This window comes from Hemitrygon akajei, chromosome 7 (genome assembly GCF_048418815.1).
Source record: "Hemitrygon akajei chromosome 7, sHemAka1.3, whole genome shotgun sequence".
Taxonomy (NCBI): Eukaryota; Metazoa; Chordata; class Chondrichthyes; order Myliobatiformes; family Dasyatidae; genus Hemitrygon; species Hemitrygon akajei.
Genome location: NC_133130.1, coordinates 126,858,252 through 126,873,987, shown reverse-complemented (window position 1 = coordinate 126,873,987; position 15,736 = coordinate 126,858,252). Strand labels below are relative to the sequence as shown.

Sequence of the window (15,736 nt, the reverse complement as noted above, 5' to 3'; positions counted from 1 at the left end):
CACCACCAATTATCCTAATAACATACAAGCAACAAGCCCACACCACCAATTATTCTAACATACAAGCAACAAGCCCACACCACCAATTATCCTAATAACATACAAGCAACAAGCCCACACCACCAATTATCCTAATAACATACAAGCAACAAGCCCACACCACCAATTATCCTAATAACATACAAGCAACAAGCCCACACCACCAATTATTCTAACATACAAGCAACAAGCCCACTCCACCAATTATCCTAATAACATACAAGCAACAAGCCCACACCACCAATTATTCTTACAAGCAACAAGCCCACACCACCAATTATCCTAATAACATACAAGCAACAAGCCCACACCACCAATTATTCTAACATACAAGCAACAAGCCCACACCACCAATTATCCTAATAACATACAAGCAACAAGCCCACACCACCAATTATCCTAATAACATACAAGCAACAAGCCCACACCACCAATTATCCTAATAACATACAAGCAAGAAGCTCACACCACCAATTATCCTAATAACATACAAGCAACAAGCCCACACCACCAATTATTCTAACATACAAGCAACAAGCCCACACCACCAATTATTCTAACATACAAGCAACAAGCCCACACCACCAATTATTTTAACATACAAGCAACAAGCCCACACCACCAATTATTCTAACATACAAGCAACAAGCCCACACCACCAATTATTCTAATAACATATAAGCAACAAGACCACACCACCAATTATCCTAATAACATACAAGCAACAAGCCCACACCACCAATTATTCTAACATACAAGCAACAAGCCCACACCACCAATTATTTTAACATACAAGCAACAAGCCCACACCACCAATTATTCTAACATACAAGCAACAAGCCCACACCACCAATTATTCTAATAACATATAAGCAACAAGACCACACCACCAATTATCCTAATAACATACAAGCAATAAGCCCACACCACCAATTATTCTAACATACAAGCAACATGCCCACACCACCAATTATCCTAATAACATACAAGCAACAAGCCCACACCACCAATTATTCTAACATACAAGCAACAAGCCCACACCACCAATTATCCTAGTAACATACAAGCAACAAGCCCACACCACCAATTATTCTAACATACAAGCAACAAGCCCACACCACCAATTATCCTAAAAACATACAAACAACAAGCCCACACCACCAATTATTCTAACATACAAGCAACAAACCCACTCCACCAATTATCTTAATAACATACAAGCAACAAGCCCACACCACCAATTATTCTAACATACAAGCAACAAACCCACACCACCAATTATCTTAATAACATACAAGCAACAAGCCCACACCACCAATTATCCTAGTAACATACAAGCAACAAACCCACACCACCAATTATCCTAATAACATACAAACTCCTTGCATGTTTTTCTGGACAATAAACAAATCACGGGATGTACAGGAAAAGTGAGCAGTCATGAATCTGATGGGTTTGAAGGTTGAGTCGCGGAGTCTAACCCTGGTTTAGCTTTGTTTGTCATGTGTACATTGAAACAGTGAAATGCTTCATTTTGCATTAACAACCAATGCACTTGGACCGCAAGTGTCGTCATGTTTCGACACTGACACAAAAGTGTAGTGGTTAGCATAACACTTTATAGTATTTGGTGACCCTGGTTGAATTCCCACTGCCTGTGAGGAGTTTATACGTTCTCCTTGTGACTGAGTGGGTTTCCTCCAGGTGCTCTGGTTTCCGCCCGCAGTTCAAAGACATACCGGTTGGTAGGTTGATTGATCATTGTAGGTTGTCCTGTGATTATGCTAGAATTAAATTGGGGGATTACTGTGCAGGGCAGCTCAAAGGGCCGGAAGGACCTGTTCAGTGCAGCATCTCAATAATTAAATATCTTGTCCCTAACTCACTCAATGTTGAAAGGAACTTTTGAGTAATAATATTTTTAAACTACTCCAACTATTAAGGTAGCTGTATTGGGGAAATGCATTCAAATCCAATTTTTTTTCTCCTTAACGTAGGTAAAAGCAGTAAATACAGCAACTCTGTCTCTGTCGGTGCTTTTGTGGATAGTCTTGAAGAAATTAAAAATAGACAAAATGCTGCACTGAAAGTCAGCAAATCAGTCATTTTATCCGGGAATACCTTTGGTGCCATTGAAGAAAACGGGTGCCATATACTTCCTGTGCAACGCACAACAGACATAATTGACTCCGTGGACAATCTAAGTAACCTCGACAAAGAGATTTTGCCAAATTTAAATGGAGTCTGTTCTCCTGGTGACGAAAAACCTGAAGAACGATGTCCTCGTTCATACACCATCCCTGGGTCTACAGGTGATCTCTTCCCCATTTCCAATCTCATGGCTGAATTTGAAAGACTTTCCCTGCTAGACGAGAGAGAGAGAAACTCGCTTTCTGACAGGCTCATAGAATCTCCAGAGAGCCATGAGGTTGAAGTAATGGCAAAGCTGATGGAGGGTGACACTTCAGATCTGGGGTCTCAACAGGGTGCTGAGCGTGTAAAAGCTGAGAGTGATGAGTTGATTGAAATGGGTTTGAGAAATGAGGATGCCTCATTACTCGAGGCGAGGCCAAGCCAGCAGCCTGTGGTTGAAGGTGGCAGCGAAGTAACGGATTCACTATCATTATGTACATCAAAGATTGCAGCTTTGAACCTTGAAAACAAGAGGAACTCCACACAGCACAGCAGCCTGCCCTGTAGGACAGTTCACTTGCCGTCTTTGACAAGGGAAGCCCCTGCACAGTTTTCAACACCGGATTCCCCTGCGGCTCAAATCAAACTCAACCAAAGGTACAATATGCAATTGGAAAACTTCTGCAGATGGCCAGAGGATAGACAGCAGCCGCTGCCAAGGCACGGTCCGGGGTTTTTAAGAAAAGGAACTACCAAGGGGATATTTCTGTCTGGGTAAGGAACTCTATATTTTAATTAGTCTTGTTAGAATGTTTCACCTACAATCCTTCTTACTCTTTGGTATTATATAACTTCCTTCTATCATTTTTGCAAGGATTATAGCAATCTGGCACACTATTTCTCAGTTACTTATCCAGAATCCTAACATGCGGTATACATTACCGCTCGCTCTACTGCCCGTTACGCCACTAGCATTTAGGACAGCAGTGAAGGTCCTCCATCTCTGGTGGTGTTCAGAGCTTCCTTCATCGTGTCAGTATCTTCCTCTTGGTTTTCATTGTTGTTGGTTATGCAAGTCCTGGGTGGAGACTCAGGAATACCATCGGTCTCAGATAAAGAACGATCCTTCATTTCTGTTTCTGAAACAATTTTGTTTGACCAGTCAGGGTTGTTAGTCCTGAGCTGAACCCCCGAACCCAGAGGACCAGTGGACCACTCTTAGTCTGGCCTCTACCCTTTGACCTGTTTGGCCTGGGTGACCTTACCATGAACAAAAGCATGAAGCCTTGACTCCAGCCAGCATAGCTCTCGGGGTCATTGAGGCACGCAAACCTCCAAACCCAATATTGTGGTCCCCTTGGAGGATACGTTGCTACTAATGTGTAATATTGGACTAATGTGTAATGTTCAACTGTTGGACTAAGTTTCGGGTTTTATTTCTTCCACAGCATAGAAATAGGCCTTTTGGCTCATTTAGCTCCATGAAGATTTCCTTTAAAAAAAACAATGAAATTGTTCTAAATTTATAAGCATTTTGTTTCACTTAACTTTTTGACTCTCTAACACCTCTCACCTTCAGTGAAAAGCCATTTGTACCATATTATATGACGTGTGCAGTCATGCAATGACTGTGATTGTTCTTGGCAAATTTCTCTACAGAAGTGGTTTGTCATTACCTCCTTCTGGGCCGTCTCTTTCCAAGACGGATGACCCCGGCCATTATCGACTGCTTATACGACCATCCACCACCTACTTCCATGGCTTCGTATGACTCTGATTGGGGGTTGGGGGGGCTAGCCAGTTGCTACACCTTGCCCAAGGGGGGCCTGCAGAGGGAAGGAGTGCCTTACACCTCCACCCTGTCACCTAATGAGTATCTTAATTATGATTAATGTAAATGCCTATGGCACCCCTGGCAGCACATCCCATGCAACTACCAAGAAAAGAACACCTACCTACCCATACACATTCCTCCGGTCACTTTTAAATTATGCCCCCTTGTATCAGTCTTGGGAGAAAGTCTCTGGCTCTCCATTCGATCAATGCTTCTTACCGCCTTGTAAACTTCAACCAAGTCATCTCTCCTCCTCCTTCGTACTAGCTCGCTCAGCCTGTTAGCCTTTCAGTGGAAGATTATTTAAAGCATCTTGCTTGGGCAAAGTTTTCCTGTGTGGGGTGAGCGCATGATGCTAAAGTAATGAACTGTTCCCCTTCATGTTGATAATCCTGATTAAATCAAACATATCAAAAGCTGACATGATTGAAAGGGAGTGTTCTAGTTGGAGTTATGTGCCAACCTCGGTTCCATTGTTACAACGTTCAATGTCTGAATCCATTGTTTCAGTTAATGGAATCTATCTTGAAGATTGTTCATTTTGAATTGTTGGAATATTTCCTCAGGCATATTTATGATTTACATTCTTCTTCTCATGTGAATTTATCACCAAATATTGAATTGGATAAAAACAAAATTTCAATTTTATTTTGCTGAGGTTCTCCTCCGCCTTTGGGCACTTGACCCGATCTGTGACATTAGATCTGAACCTAATGGACAGTGTGCTGGAGGACCTTAGCAGATCAGTCAATATCTGTGGGAGAAAAGGTATTGTCAGTGTTTCCTGGGTGACACGGTAGCATAGTGGTTAGCACGACGCTTTATAGAACAGGCGGCCCAGGTTCAATTCCCACCGCTGCCTGTAAGGAGCTTATACATTGTGACCGTGTGCGTTCCCTCCGGGTGCTCCGGTTTCCTCCCACAGTCCAAAGACATACACCAGTTGGTAGGTTAATTGGTCATTGTAAATTGTCCTATGATTAGGCCAGGATTAAATCAGGGGATTGCTGAGCGGTGTAGCTTGAAGGGCCAGGAGGGATTATTCCACATTGTATCTTGATCTGCAGTTGTCAGTTGGCATCATTCGGTCCGCTTTCATCTAATGCAGGACTTTAGCCCAGTGATTGTTCATTGCTTCAGACTCCAGCATCTGCAGTTTCTTGTCTCCTGAATCTGACTGAGTTCCTCAGACAGGCCCCTACACTTTGGGATGGTTATAAGGAGGAAAATTAACCTTAATTCTACTTCCTGCTGTCATCAGATCTCACTCCAGGATACAGTGATATGCAGGATCGAAAAACTTCACTGACTCGTTGAGGCATAAAACTTCAACATGTTTGGAAAGAAGGAGATGAAACATAGCTTGAAGGAGGGAATACTGTAATAATATTCTTGCTTGTAAGTTTTTGTTTTATTTAAAGACTTTATTTTGTTCTTGAGGTGTCAACAACCTTCATTCCTCCATTCCAGAGATGAGCCAACTAAACTTGACAGTGATGTTCTGGCTGCACTGAATGGTGTTGTTATTGACCCACAGAAGTGCCCATGCCTACATCGATGGAAGAACCGAATGCAGTCGTACTCTGTATCAGAAATGCAGAGGTAAGTTTTGAAAGCAGAATTATTCACTTACACTCATAGCTGGTGCTAAATTTGTTTTATGGTATTGCTGTACCATGATGCTGGGGAATGAATGAATGGAAATGGAGCTGTGTAAAAATGCCTTTACAGTTGAATAATTTGCTAACACTTGTTTAAATGCACTGAGGTTCAGTGGAAAGAAAACGTTTAGACCTGTAATAATCAGGGATATCATTGGCATAGGGCAGCACAGTAGCGTAGCTATTAGTGTAATGCGCCAGTTACCCTGGTTCAATCCCGCCACTTTCTATAAGGAGTTTATACACTACTATGCAAAAGTCTTGTATAACTAGGGTACTTAGCACAGAACTGTATTTGTCAACATGGAGCGGAGAGTTTGTAAATCTGGTGGGACCTAAGGATGTTGGGAATGGCAAAGGTGGAGGTGCTGCGGGAAGGGTGTGGGACCAGTGGCAGCGGAGTGCCAGGCGAGGGGTGGCCCCGTGCAGACACACCCCACCCTGAGACACCAGGCAAGGTCACTTGATTCCAAACAATCGGTTTATTGATCATTACAGAATGTCTCTCTGGTGCTTCCTGCTCCCTCCCCTCTCCCTTCTCCTTTTCCCAGCCATGATTCCCCTCTCCCTGCCCCCTTCCCACTCTCAGTCCACAATAGAGACCCATAACGTCATTCACGTCATGAAATGTTTTTTTCCCTGCAGCAGCAGTACAATGCATTATTAGCACCCATAAAATTACTGCTACTCTGCAAATGTCTTGGCACCCTAGCCATATACATGTGCCAAAGACTTCTGCACAGTACTAAATGTTCTCCCTGTGACCTCGTGGGCTTCCTCCGGGTGCTCCAGTTTCGTCCCACGTTCCAAAGACGTATGGGTTAGTAGGGTGTACTTGGTCACAGAGTTGTGATTGGGCAGCGTGAGCTTGTTGGGTTGGAAGGACATGATACTGTGCTGTGTATCTAAATTTTTAAAAATTCTCAGTAGCAGAAGGATCTTATAGTGACCACTTATAGAATATTAATATTAATTAAAATGCATCTTGTTCTTGGGATGTGGGTGAGCCCAGCAACTCACTACTAGCTTTTATGTGGAGGTGAACTCTGTGGCAATTATTTATGTATTTATTGAGTACAGTGTGGAATAAGCCCTTCTGGCCCTTTGAGTCATACTGCCCCAATTTAACCGTAGCCTAATCATGGGACAATTTACAATGACCAAACCTACCAACTGATACATCTTTGGACTGTGGGAGGAAACCAGAGCACCTGGAAGAAACCCATGCGGTCACAGGGAGAACATACAAACTCCTTACAGGCAATAGACAATAGGTGCAGAAGTAGACCATTCGGCCCTTCGAGCTTGCACCGCCATTTTGAGATCATGGCTGATCATCTACTATCAATACCCGGTTCCTGCCTTGTCCCCATATCCCTTGATTCCCCTATCCATAAGATACCTATCTAGCTCCTTCTTGAAAGCATCCAGAGAATTGGCCTCCACTTCCGAGGCAGTGCATTCCAGACCCTGACAACTCTCTGGGAGAAGAAGTTTTTCCTTAACTCTGTCCTAAATGACCTACCCCTTATTCTCAAACCATGCCCTCTGGTACTGGACTCTCCCAGCATCTGGAACATATTTCCTGCCTCTATCTTGTCCAATCCCTTAATAATCTTATATGTTGCAATCAGATCCCCTCTCAATCTCCTTAATTCCAGCGTGTACAAGCCCTGTCTCTCTAACCTCTCTGCGTAAGACAGTCCAGACATCCCAGGAATTAACCTCGTGAATCTACGCAGCACTTCCTCTACAGCCAGGATGTCCTTCCTTAACTCTGGAGACCAAAACTGTACACAATACTCCAGGTGTGGTCTCACCAGGGCTCTGTACAAATGCAGGAGGATTTCCTTGCTCTTGTACTCAATTTCCTTTGTAATAAAGGCCAACATTCCATTAGCCTTCTTCACTGCCTGCTGCACTTGCTCATTCACCTTCAGTGACTGATGAACAAGGACTCCTAGATCTCTTTGTATTTCTCCCTTACCTAACTCTACACCGTTCAGATAATAATCTGCCTTCCTGTTCTTACTCCCAAAGTGGATAACCTCATACTTATTCACATTAAACGTCATCTGCCAAGTATCTGCCCACTCACCCAGCCTATCCAAGTCACCCTGAATTCTCCTAACATCCTCATCACGTCACACTGCCACCCAGCTTAGTATCATCAGCAAATTTGCTGATGTTATTCTCAATGCCTTCATCTAAATCGTTGACGTAAATTGTAAACAGTTGTGGTCCCAATACCGAGCCCTGTGGCACCCCACTAGTCACCACCTGCCATTCCGAGAAACACCCATTCACCGCTACCCTTTGCTTTCTATCTGCCAACCAGTTTTCTATCCATGTCAATGTCTTCCCCCCCCCCCCCGATGCCCTGAGCATCACCACCAATCTCCTATGTGGGACCTTATCAGCGGCGGAAATTGAACCTATGTTGCCTGTACTGTAAAGCGTTGGCCTTTAGTAGGATATTATAAACCAACTACACAGTATGGGTCTGTTGCTGAGTGAACTCCAGGCAAGATGTGGTGGGGGTGGGGAAGAGCCCTCACTGCTGAGTGGCAGTTTTAAATTTTATTATCTGACATCTTTCATGGTCTTTTATATTCTACTGGTATTGCTGTCCCACAAGTGGTCAGATTTACTAAATTCCATTTTATTTCTTGTCATGGGGCAATTTTCAAACTGAACTTCAGATATTTTTCCAGTACTACAATGTCATTTCTCGTAACCCATGAACTTTCCCAGAGCAACACACACACACACACACACACACACACACACACACACACACACACACACACACACACACACACACACACACACACACACACACACCCACCCACCCACCCACCCACCCACCCCCCCCCCCCCCTCCCTCCCTCCCTGCAGGAACACAGCCGGTCAGCAGTATCCATGGAAATTAATAAACAATCAGCGTTTCGACTGCAAATACCCTTTCAAAGCAACACACAAAATGCTGGAGGAACTCACTAGGTCAGACAGCATCTGTGGAGAGGAATAAACAGTTGGTGTTTCAGGCTGAGACCCTTCATTGGGACTGAAAAGGAAAGGGGAAGATGACAGAATGAGAAGGTGAAGGGGAAGGAGGTGAAGCTAGGTGGGTGGGGGAGGAGCTGAGAGGTGGTAGGTGGAGAAGGTCAAGGGCTGGAGAGGGAGGAATCTGATAGGAGAGTGGACCATAGGAGAAGGGGAAGGGGAGGAGGGGACACTGGATGGCGATAGGTAGCTGAGAAGAGAAAAGAGGCCAGAATGGGGAATTGAAGAAATTGAAGGTGGTGGGGGGGAGGGGAGATGAAAATAATTTTTACTTAAAGGAGAAATCAACTTTCATGCTATCAGGTTGGAGTTGACCCAGATGGAATATGGTACCACAACCTTTATTTTTAAACATTACAGAGCTTCAAAGTATTTACATTGTCGGTGTTTTTTTTTAATTGTAATAAACACAGAATGAAAGTCGGTAGCTGGTTCGTTAATTAACCGCTGGCCCAGTGAACAATGATACTTAAAAAAACATTTAAAGTGCTGCGCAGTTTCAGGCAGTGTTTAAAAAATCATACTCAGAGCAATGCAAATGTTAAAAAAAGTATTAGCAGGAACATTGGTTACAAGCAAACTATGTCATTGGACGCCATCTGGTAATGATTAAAGCAGTCAGTGAAGAGTACCGGTGTTTTTATATTAATTTACACACATTGCTGGCCAGCACAATGGTAAGCTTTTGTATTTTAGACAAAGGGGGCTTATTTTCTTATACTAATGCATTGTTGACCAAAGCTCCCTATAGTTAGCACCTTGCAGTTCTGGTTACAATTGTTCTGTTTTTTTAAACAAAAATTGTAACTGTGATCCTTAAAATTAGTTGTCTTTTGTGGTTTGCGTGAGAGAGAAATTGAGATTAATCAGCAAGATGGGTTAAGATGGGCAAAAGGACAAAATAAATGTATGTGCTATTGTTTTTTTTTATATATAAACTTTGCGTTTGTTTCTGCAGTTGGCCAAGCCCTTCTCTCAAAGGGAAACTGAAAGTACAGTCCAACATGCCGAGTTCTCCGTGCAGTCCTGGCACCTCTGTCCTTGGGAGACCTAGTCCACAAGGCTATAGTCCTGGAAGGTTTGAGAGCTCCCCTTACACTGAGTTTGGAAGCCCAGGGCGCTATAGTCCAGCATATGCAAGCCATGTCCAAGTGCAGCAGCTTCTGCACTTCCATGAACCTTCTTAGTGCTCACATTTAGGGTTGTGATACTGTTACTTTGCCCCACTTTAGAGGGGGAATTCAGTTTTATATTTAAAATAAATTGTAGTTTCCTAAATATGTATACAATGTACTGTACAATGGATACTGTGTGCTGTTTGATTCTGTTGATGTGAACCAATTTTACATTTATTTTCTCTCTCTGCAATGCCTCAAGTTCAGTTGTACAATTAATATTAATTCTGATTTCTCCTGCCTTCTGTTCATCCAGAAATTTATATATTTTAACTTTTTAAACTTCATTTCAATAAAATTCTGTCTTTACCAAAAGACTTGGTAGACTTTACCAAAAGAAGCCCGGACTGTGAGGGGTTAGTGGAAGGTTGGGGTGGTAGAGGACTTTGGAAGCAGACCAGTTCTAGGGATTAAAATTCAACCTTATTCTAACCCAGCAACAAGACTGATGATATGTCAGTAACGTTTTTCGTTATGATTTCTGTGAAATTTCTGTAAAAGTCCATTAATCTGAGAATAGTAGGAAGGAGGCATGTTAGTCAATAATGCCACTGTTATTGTTGAGAAATATATATGTGGATTGTTCATGTTTTAAAAACAACTTGTACTGTAATTGAAGTTCGTAAGTCAGGTGCTACAATGATTACAAAAAAAAAGGGTACAGGATGCTCCTAGTAGGAGAATAAAGACAAATAACTTGTGTATAAACGATGAATCTGTTTTTTGGCACCTTGATTGCATTGGCCATAAGGTATTCTTGATAGGGTTAAAAGAAATTATTTATGTTGTAGGAAAATTGTATCAATGGCTTTTGCAAGCTTTTTAGTGCCTTTACTGGGGGAAACATTCATTTTAACAGCTGTGAACTAGCTTTACAGTTAGTTGCCTTTAATGTAATTAAATCAGCATGTAGAATATGCAAGTACAGGTTTCTGGTGGCTGTTTAGTTGATGGATACCAGCAAATGTCAAATCCATGTCGTCCTGCAGACACATAGGGAGCACTGTTCACTCTGGAAGTAATTTTCTAAATCCCAGGACAAAGTGCGTTTTGCACCACCACATCTCGGATCACTTGTGCAAGGTTCGTGTAAGTATGTGAACATACATGGTCTTAATAACTCTGGCCCTTCCCACAGCACATTTGGGATATTTATGGTACGTCTATTGCATCAATGTGAAACGATAAGCCGCTGAGAAAAGAGTAAATGAAAAAATGCACAAAATGAAAGCTAATTGTTTGTGTTTCTGCACATTTTGAGGCTTTGAGTGATGTATTGAAAAGTCTTAATGTGCAAATGGAGCATGCGGCCTTGTTTCATTCTGCTAATTGGTGGTGAATGTTTCCATTGTCCGGATGTGGCTTGCACTGCGTAACTGAAGTGCAAACAACGTTAGTGTTGTGCCTGTTAAATTCCCACTTGTGATGCTCTCAAGATCAAAGTACCACGCTTCCCAGTTGGAGGTTCTTAACCCTCTTAATTTCATTGGGTAAAAACGTGATATTTGTAAAGGAACCTAAGTAGATAATGAATTTAATGTACAAATAATCCCTTTACTTTTACTTAAATAAACCTGTTAAATGGGGACAAGAATGTTCTGTGCTGCAGAGGTGTCTGTTTCCTTTATGTGTTAACTTCAATACGTGGTGTGGTAGCCACCCTGCTCTGCCCTGCTGGGGGCACCTACCAAGCCACAGTCCTGGCCTCCACTTAACAGCAAAGATTGCCTAATTACAGAGCTTATCTTATGAGGGTAATGGATAGGTCTGAAAGGTGAGATTCCACACATCAAGGGGTCTGTCAGCAATTGATTTTTATTTGCTAGTTTTAACAAATAGATTTATTCTTTGTGCATTTATTATCTTAGTTTTTAGCATGATCTTAGGATCAGAATTGGGTTTAATGTCACTGGCATATATCATGAAATTTGGGCAGCAGTACAATACATAATAGAACAAAATTGCAGTGTGTATGTATAAAATAAGTAGTGTGAAAATAAAAAATGTTCATGAGTTCAATGTCCATTCAGAAACCAGATGGCAGAAAGGAAAAAAACTGTTCCTGAATCACTTGAGTGTGTGCCTTCAGGCTTCTGTACCTCCTCCCTGATGAGAAGAGGCCATGGCCTGGGCGGTGGAGGTCCTTGATGATGGATGCCACCTTTTTGAGGCATCGCTCCTTGAAGATAAGTTGAGTGAGCTAGGGCATTTTCTTTATGGAGAACAGGAAGTTGAAAGGTGATTTGATAGAAGAGTAGATCAAGTGGACAACCAGAGATTTTTTCCCCAGAGAGGAAATGATTAATACAAAAGGGTATAATTGATTGGAGGAAAGTATAGGGGAATGTTTGAGGTAGGGTTGTTTTACACAGAAGGTAGTGGGTGTGTGGTACACTTTGCCAGGTGTAAGATATGTTAGGGACACTAAAGAGATTTAGATAGGTACATTGATGAACAAAAAGTAGAGGGCTATGTGGGAGGTAAGCATTAGATTGAACTTGGAGTGGGTTAGAGTAGGCACAACATCGTGGGCACTATCTTCCAAATACAAGCTGCCTGGTTTAGAGAGTATGGATTATGATCAGAGATTTAAGGGAGCTAGGGCTTTACTCTTTGGAGAGGAGGATGAGAGGAGACATGATAGAGGTGTACAAGATATTAAGAGGAACAGACACGAGTGGACAGCCAGCGCCTCTTCCCCAGGGCACCACTGCTCAGTACAAGAGGACATGGCTTTAAGTTAAGGGGTGGGAAGTTCAAGGGGGATATTAGAGGAAGGTTTTTCACTCAGAGAGTGGTTGGTGCGTGGAATGCACTGCCTGAGTCAGTGGTGGAGGCAGACACACTAAAGTTTAAGAGACTACTAGGCAGGTATATGGAGGAATTTAAGGTGGGGGGTTATATGGGAGGCAGGGTTTGATGGTCAGCACAACATTGTGGGCCAGAGGGCCTGTAATGTGCTGTACTATTCTATGTTCTAAATTACATTTGGACAGGTACATGATGGGAAAGGTTTTGATGATATGAGCCAAATTGGAACAGCTGAGGAAGGTATCTTGGTCAGTGTGGATCAGTTGGCTGGAAGGGCTTGTTTCTGTGTTGTGCAACTGAATCCACTGTAAAAATTACTAGTTGCTCAGTCAAATGTCTTGTAAATAACAATAATGAACATGCTGCGATTTTTTAAAAAAAAGTTTATTCATGGGACCCTGTATTCAACGTTTGAATATTGTATTGGGAATGAAGTGACAATCAAGTAAACTGCTTAACACAGTGACATGATACAGTCACCAGGTAGTAAACACTGATAACTCATTGCTTATAGCCTGGATTCACACCCAACATCATCCTGACCAAGGGCTTAGGCCTTGCATATTGATAATTATTGTTAAAGTAGTTATGAAGCCCTTTGGATTATAAAGGTGCTGTATTTTACAGCCTCCAAGAGGACCTCAACCTTGTCATAGGGTTTGTGCCTCAGTGACCCGGACAGCCATATTGGCTGGAGACAGGGTCATCCAAGCCTAACAGGTCAAAGGGTAGAGGCCAGAGTAAGACTGGTCCATCAGTCCTCCAGGGCTAACAACCCTGTCTGGGTTGCTACAGAAACAGCAATGAAGAATCATCCTACATCTGAGTGACGGTATTCCTGAGTCTCCACCCGGGACTTGCATGACTGACAGCAGTGTCAACTGAGAGGAAACTACTGCCATGATGAAGGAAGCCCTGAATATGGCCAGAGATGGAGGACTTCATTGCTGCCTTAAATACCAGTGGTGTAACAGGCAGTATTTTACAGGCTATCTATGTTTTTCATGGCTTTTAACATGTGAGCCTTGGGGATGGTTCAGTAGTGCTGTCTGCTCCACTACTGCTAGAGGATTACAAGAAATCCCACCTGACACCTGCAGTAACATTAAACACGAGAAACAGCAAGTCCCTTCCTCAAGTCCAGCTTTGCCCTAGGTTAACACTTCTCACTGATTAATTGAATTGGACTAGAGGGGAACAGGTGTTTTAGGAAAAAATTTTACTTTTTAAAAAAAACGTTGGTGGTAATATTCAGATACCACAAGGCCCATATATTTTTATAAACAAGGTTACAGGAGATGACCAAATCAAACACATTCACTACGTCAATTATCAGCTGACATGGAACAACAGCGATTACATCTCACACCCTTTCGCTGGTAGAACATGATTCTAAAATGTGAATTAAAAACTGAAAACAAAAATAAAGATCTGTAAATATTGCTGCAAGTCGACAGAACAGCCACAAACATAATTTCAAGTACGAGGCAAATATTCTGCACTGTGAGGCATGCATGTTTCCTTCCCCCCCCCCCCGACAGTTTCTTTTAACGGGTTAATTTGTCGGGAGGCATGAAACCCGTATCCCCCAACGTTCGAAGTGCCACCCTTCCGTTGGGCCGAATGGTGAGCCAGGTGATGCTGCCGTTGTTGAGACACATTCTCAGCCACCCCTCTGGAGGGAACTGCAACGCTCTACACAAAAGTGAGAAGGGCAAGAGTTGAGCCAAAAAAACTAGTTATATCAACAGCAAAGAGTAAAGACAAACCAAATGAGGTAGGTCTGCAGCTCAGGCACCATCTATGGAAAAGAGTAAACAGTCAACATTTTGGGCTGAATCGACTGTTTACACTTTTCCATAGATGTCACCAGGCCTACTGCGTTCCTCCAGCATTTTGTGAATAGAAACATATAAAATCTACAGCACAATACAGGCCCTTCGGCTCACAAAGCTGGCCCAAACACGTCCTTACCTTAGAAATTACCTAGGCTTACCCATAGCCCTCTATTTTTCTAAGCTCCATGTTGCCATCCAGGAGTCTCTTAAAAGACCCTATCGTATCCGCCTCCACCGCCGGCAGCCCATTCCACACACTCACCACTCTCTGCGTAAAAAAAACTTCTCCTCTGTACCTACTTCCCAGCACCTTATTATCTTATACTCCTCTATCACGTCACCTCTCATCCTCCATCACTCCAAGGAGAAAATGTTGGGTTCACTCAACCTATTCTCATAAGCATGCTCCCCAATTCAGGCAACATCCTTGTAAATGTCCTCTGCACCCTTTCTATGGCTTCCACATCCTTCCTGTAGTGAGGCCACCAGAAGTGAGCACAGTACTCCAAGTGGGGTCTGACCAGGGTCCTATATAGCTGCAACATTATCTCTCGGCTCTTAAACTCATTCCACGATTGATGAAGGCCAAAGCACCATATGCTTTCTTAACCACAGAGTCAACCTGTCCAGCAGCTTTGAGTGTCCTATGGACTCCGACCCCAAGATACCTCTGATCCTCCACACTGCCAAGAGTCTTACCGTTAACACTATATCCTGCCATCATATTTGATCTACCAAATTGAACCACTTCACACTTATCTGGGTTGAACTCCATCTGCTTCTCAGCCCAGTTTTGCATCCTATCGATGTCCCGCTGTAACCTCTAACAGCCCTCCACACTATCCACAACACTCCAACCTTTGTGTCATCAGCAAACTTACTAACCCATCCCTCCACTTCCTCATCCAGGTCATTTATAAAAATCACAAAGAGCAGGGATCCCAGAGCAGATCCCTGAGGCCCACCACTGGCCACCAACCTCCATGCAGAATATGACCTGTCTACATCCACTCTACCTTCTGTGGGCAAGGCAGTTCTGAATCCACAAAGCAATGTCCCTGTAACGTTCTCACTCGGGTGTAACGGACCCGAATTAAACGTCGAGGTAAACCAGAGTCAATGAAAACAAGGTCGCAGTAAGATTAACCATTTACTGTTCACTCTTCACATTAACGTATG

General features: G+C 42.9%; 2 protein-coding genes across 9 annotated transcripts in view; one reads left to right on the top strand and one right to left on the bottom strand.

The window, feature by feature from the left end:
• The window catches only part of ankle2 (ankyrin repeat and LEM domain containing 2), a 112,295-nt gene extending 100,793 nt beyond the window's left edge, over positions 1-11,502 (top strand). Inside the window, exons 11-13 of one of the 4 annotated variants that reach the window (XR_012099694.1) lie at positions 2,037-2,946; positions 5,268-5,404; positions 5,544-5,608. Coding sequence is in view for 3 of the 4 variants with exons in the window: in XM_073051912.1 (XP_072908013.1) it covers positions 2,037-2,946; positions 5,447-5,608; positions 9,692-9,920 (1,301 nt within the window). In the remaining variant the exon portion in view is untranslated. Of the gene's footprint in view, positions 1-2,036; positions 2,947-5,267; positions 5,405-5,446; positions 5,609-9,691 lie in introns of those variants that run through there. The other 3 variants (XM_073051913.1, XM_073051912.1, XM_073051914.1) reach the window with 3 other exon arrangements.
• The window catches only part of pgam5 (PGAM family member 5, serine/threonine protein phosphatase, mitochondrial), a 100,446-nt gene that overhangs the window by 53,645 nt on the left and 31,065 nt on the right, over positions 1-15,736 (bottom strand). For 4 of the 5 annotated variants that reach the window (XM_073051915.1, XM_073051916.1, XM_073051917.1 and 1 more), the window contains exon 6: positions 13,086-14,414. The exons of the other annotated variant lie outside the window; for it this stretch is intronic. In XM_073051915.1, coding sequence (XP_072908016.1) covers positions 14,267-14,414 — 148 coding nt within the window. In that variant the 3' untranslated portion in view covers positions 13,086-14,266. Of the gene's footprint in view, positions 1-13,085; positions 14,415-15,736 lie in introns of those variants that run through there. 5 annotated transcript variants of the gene reach the window in all.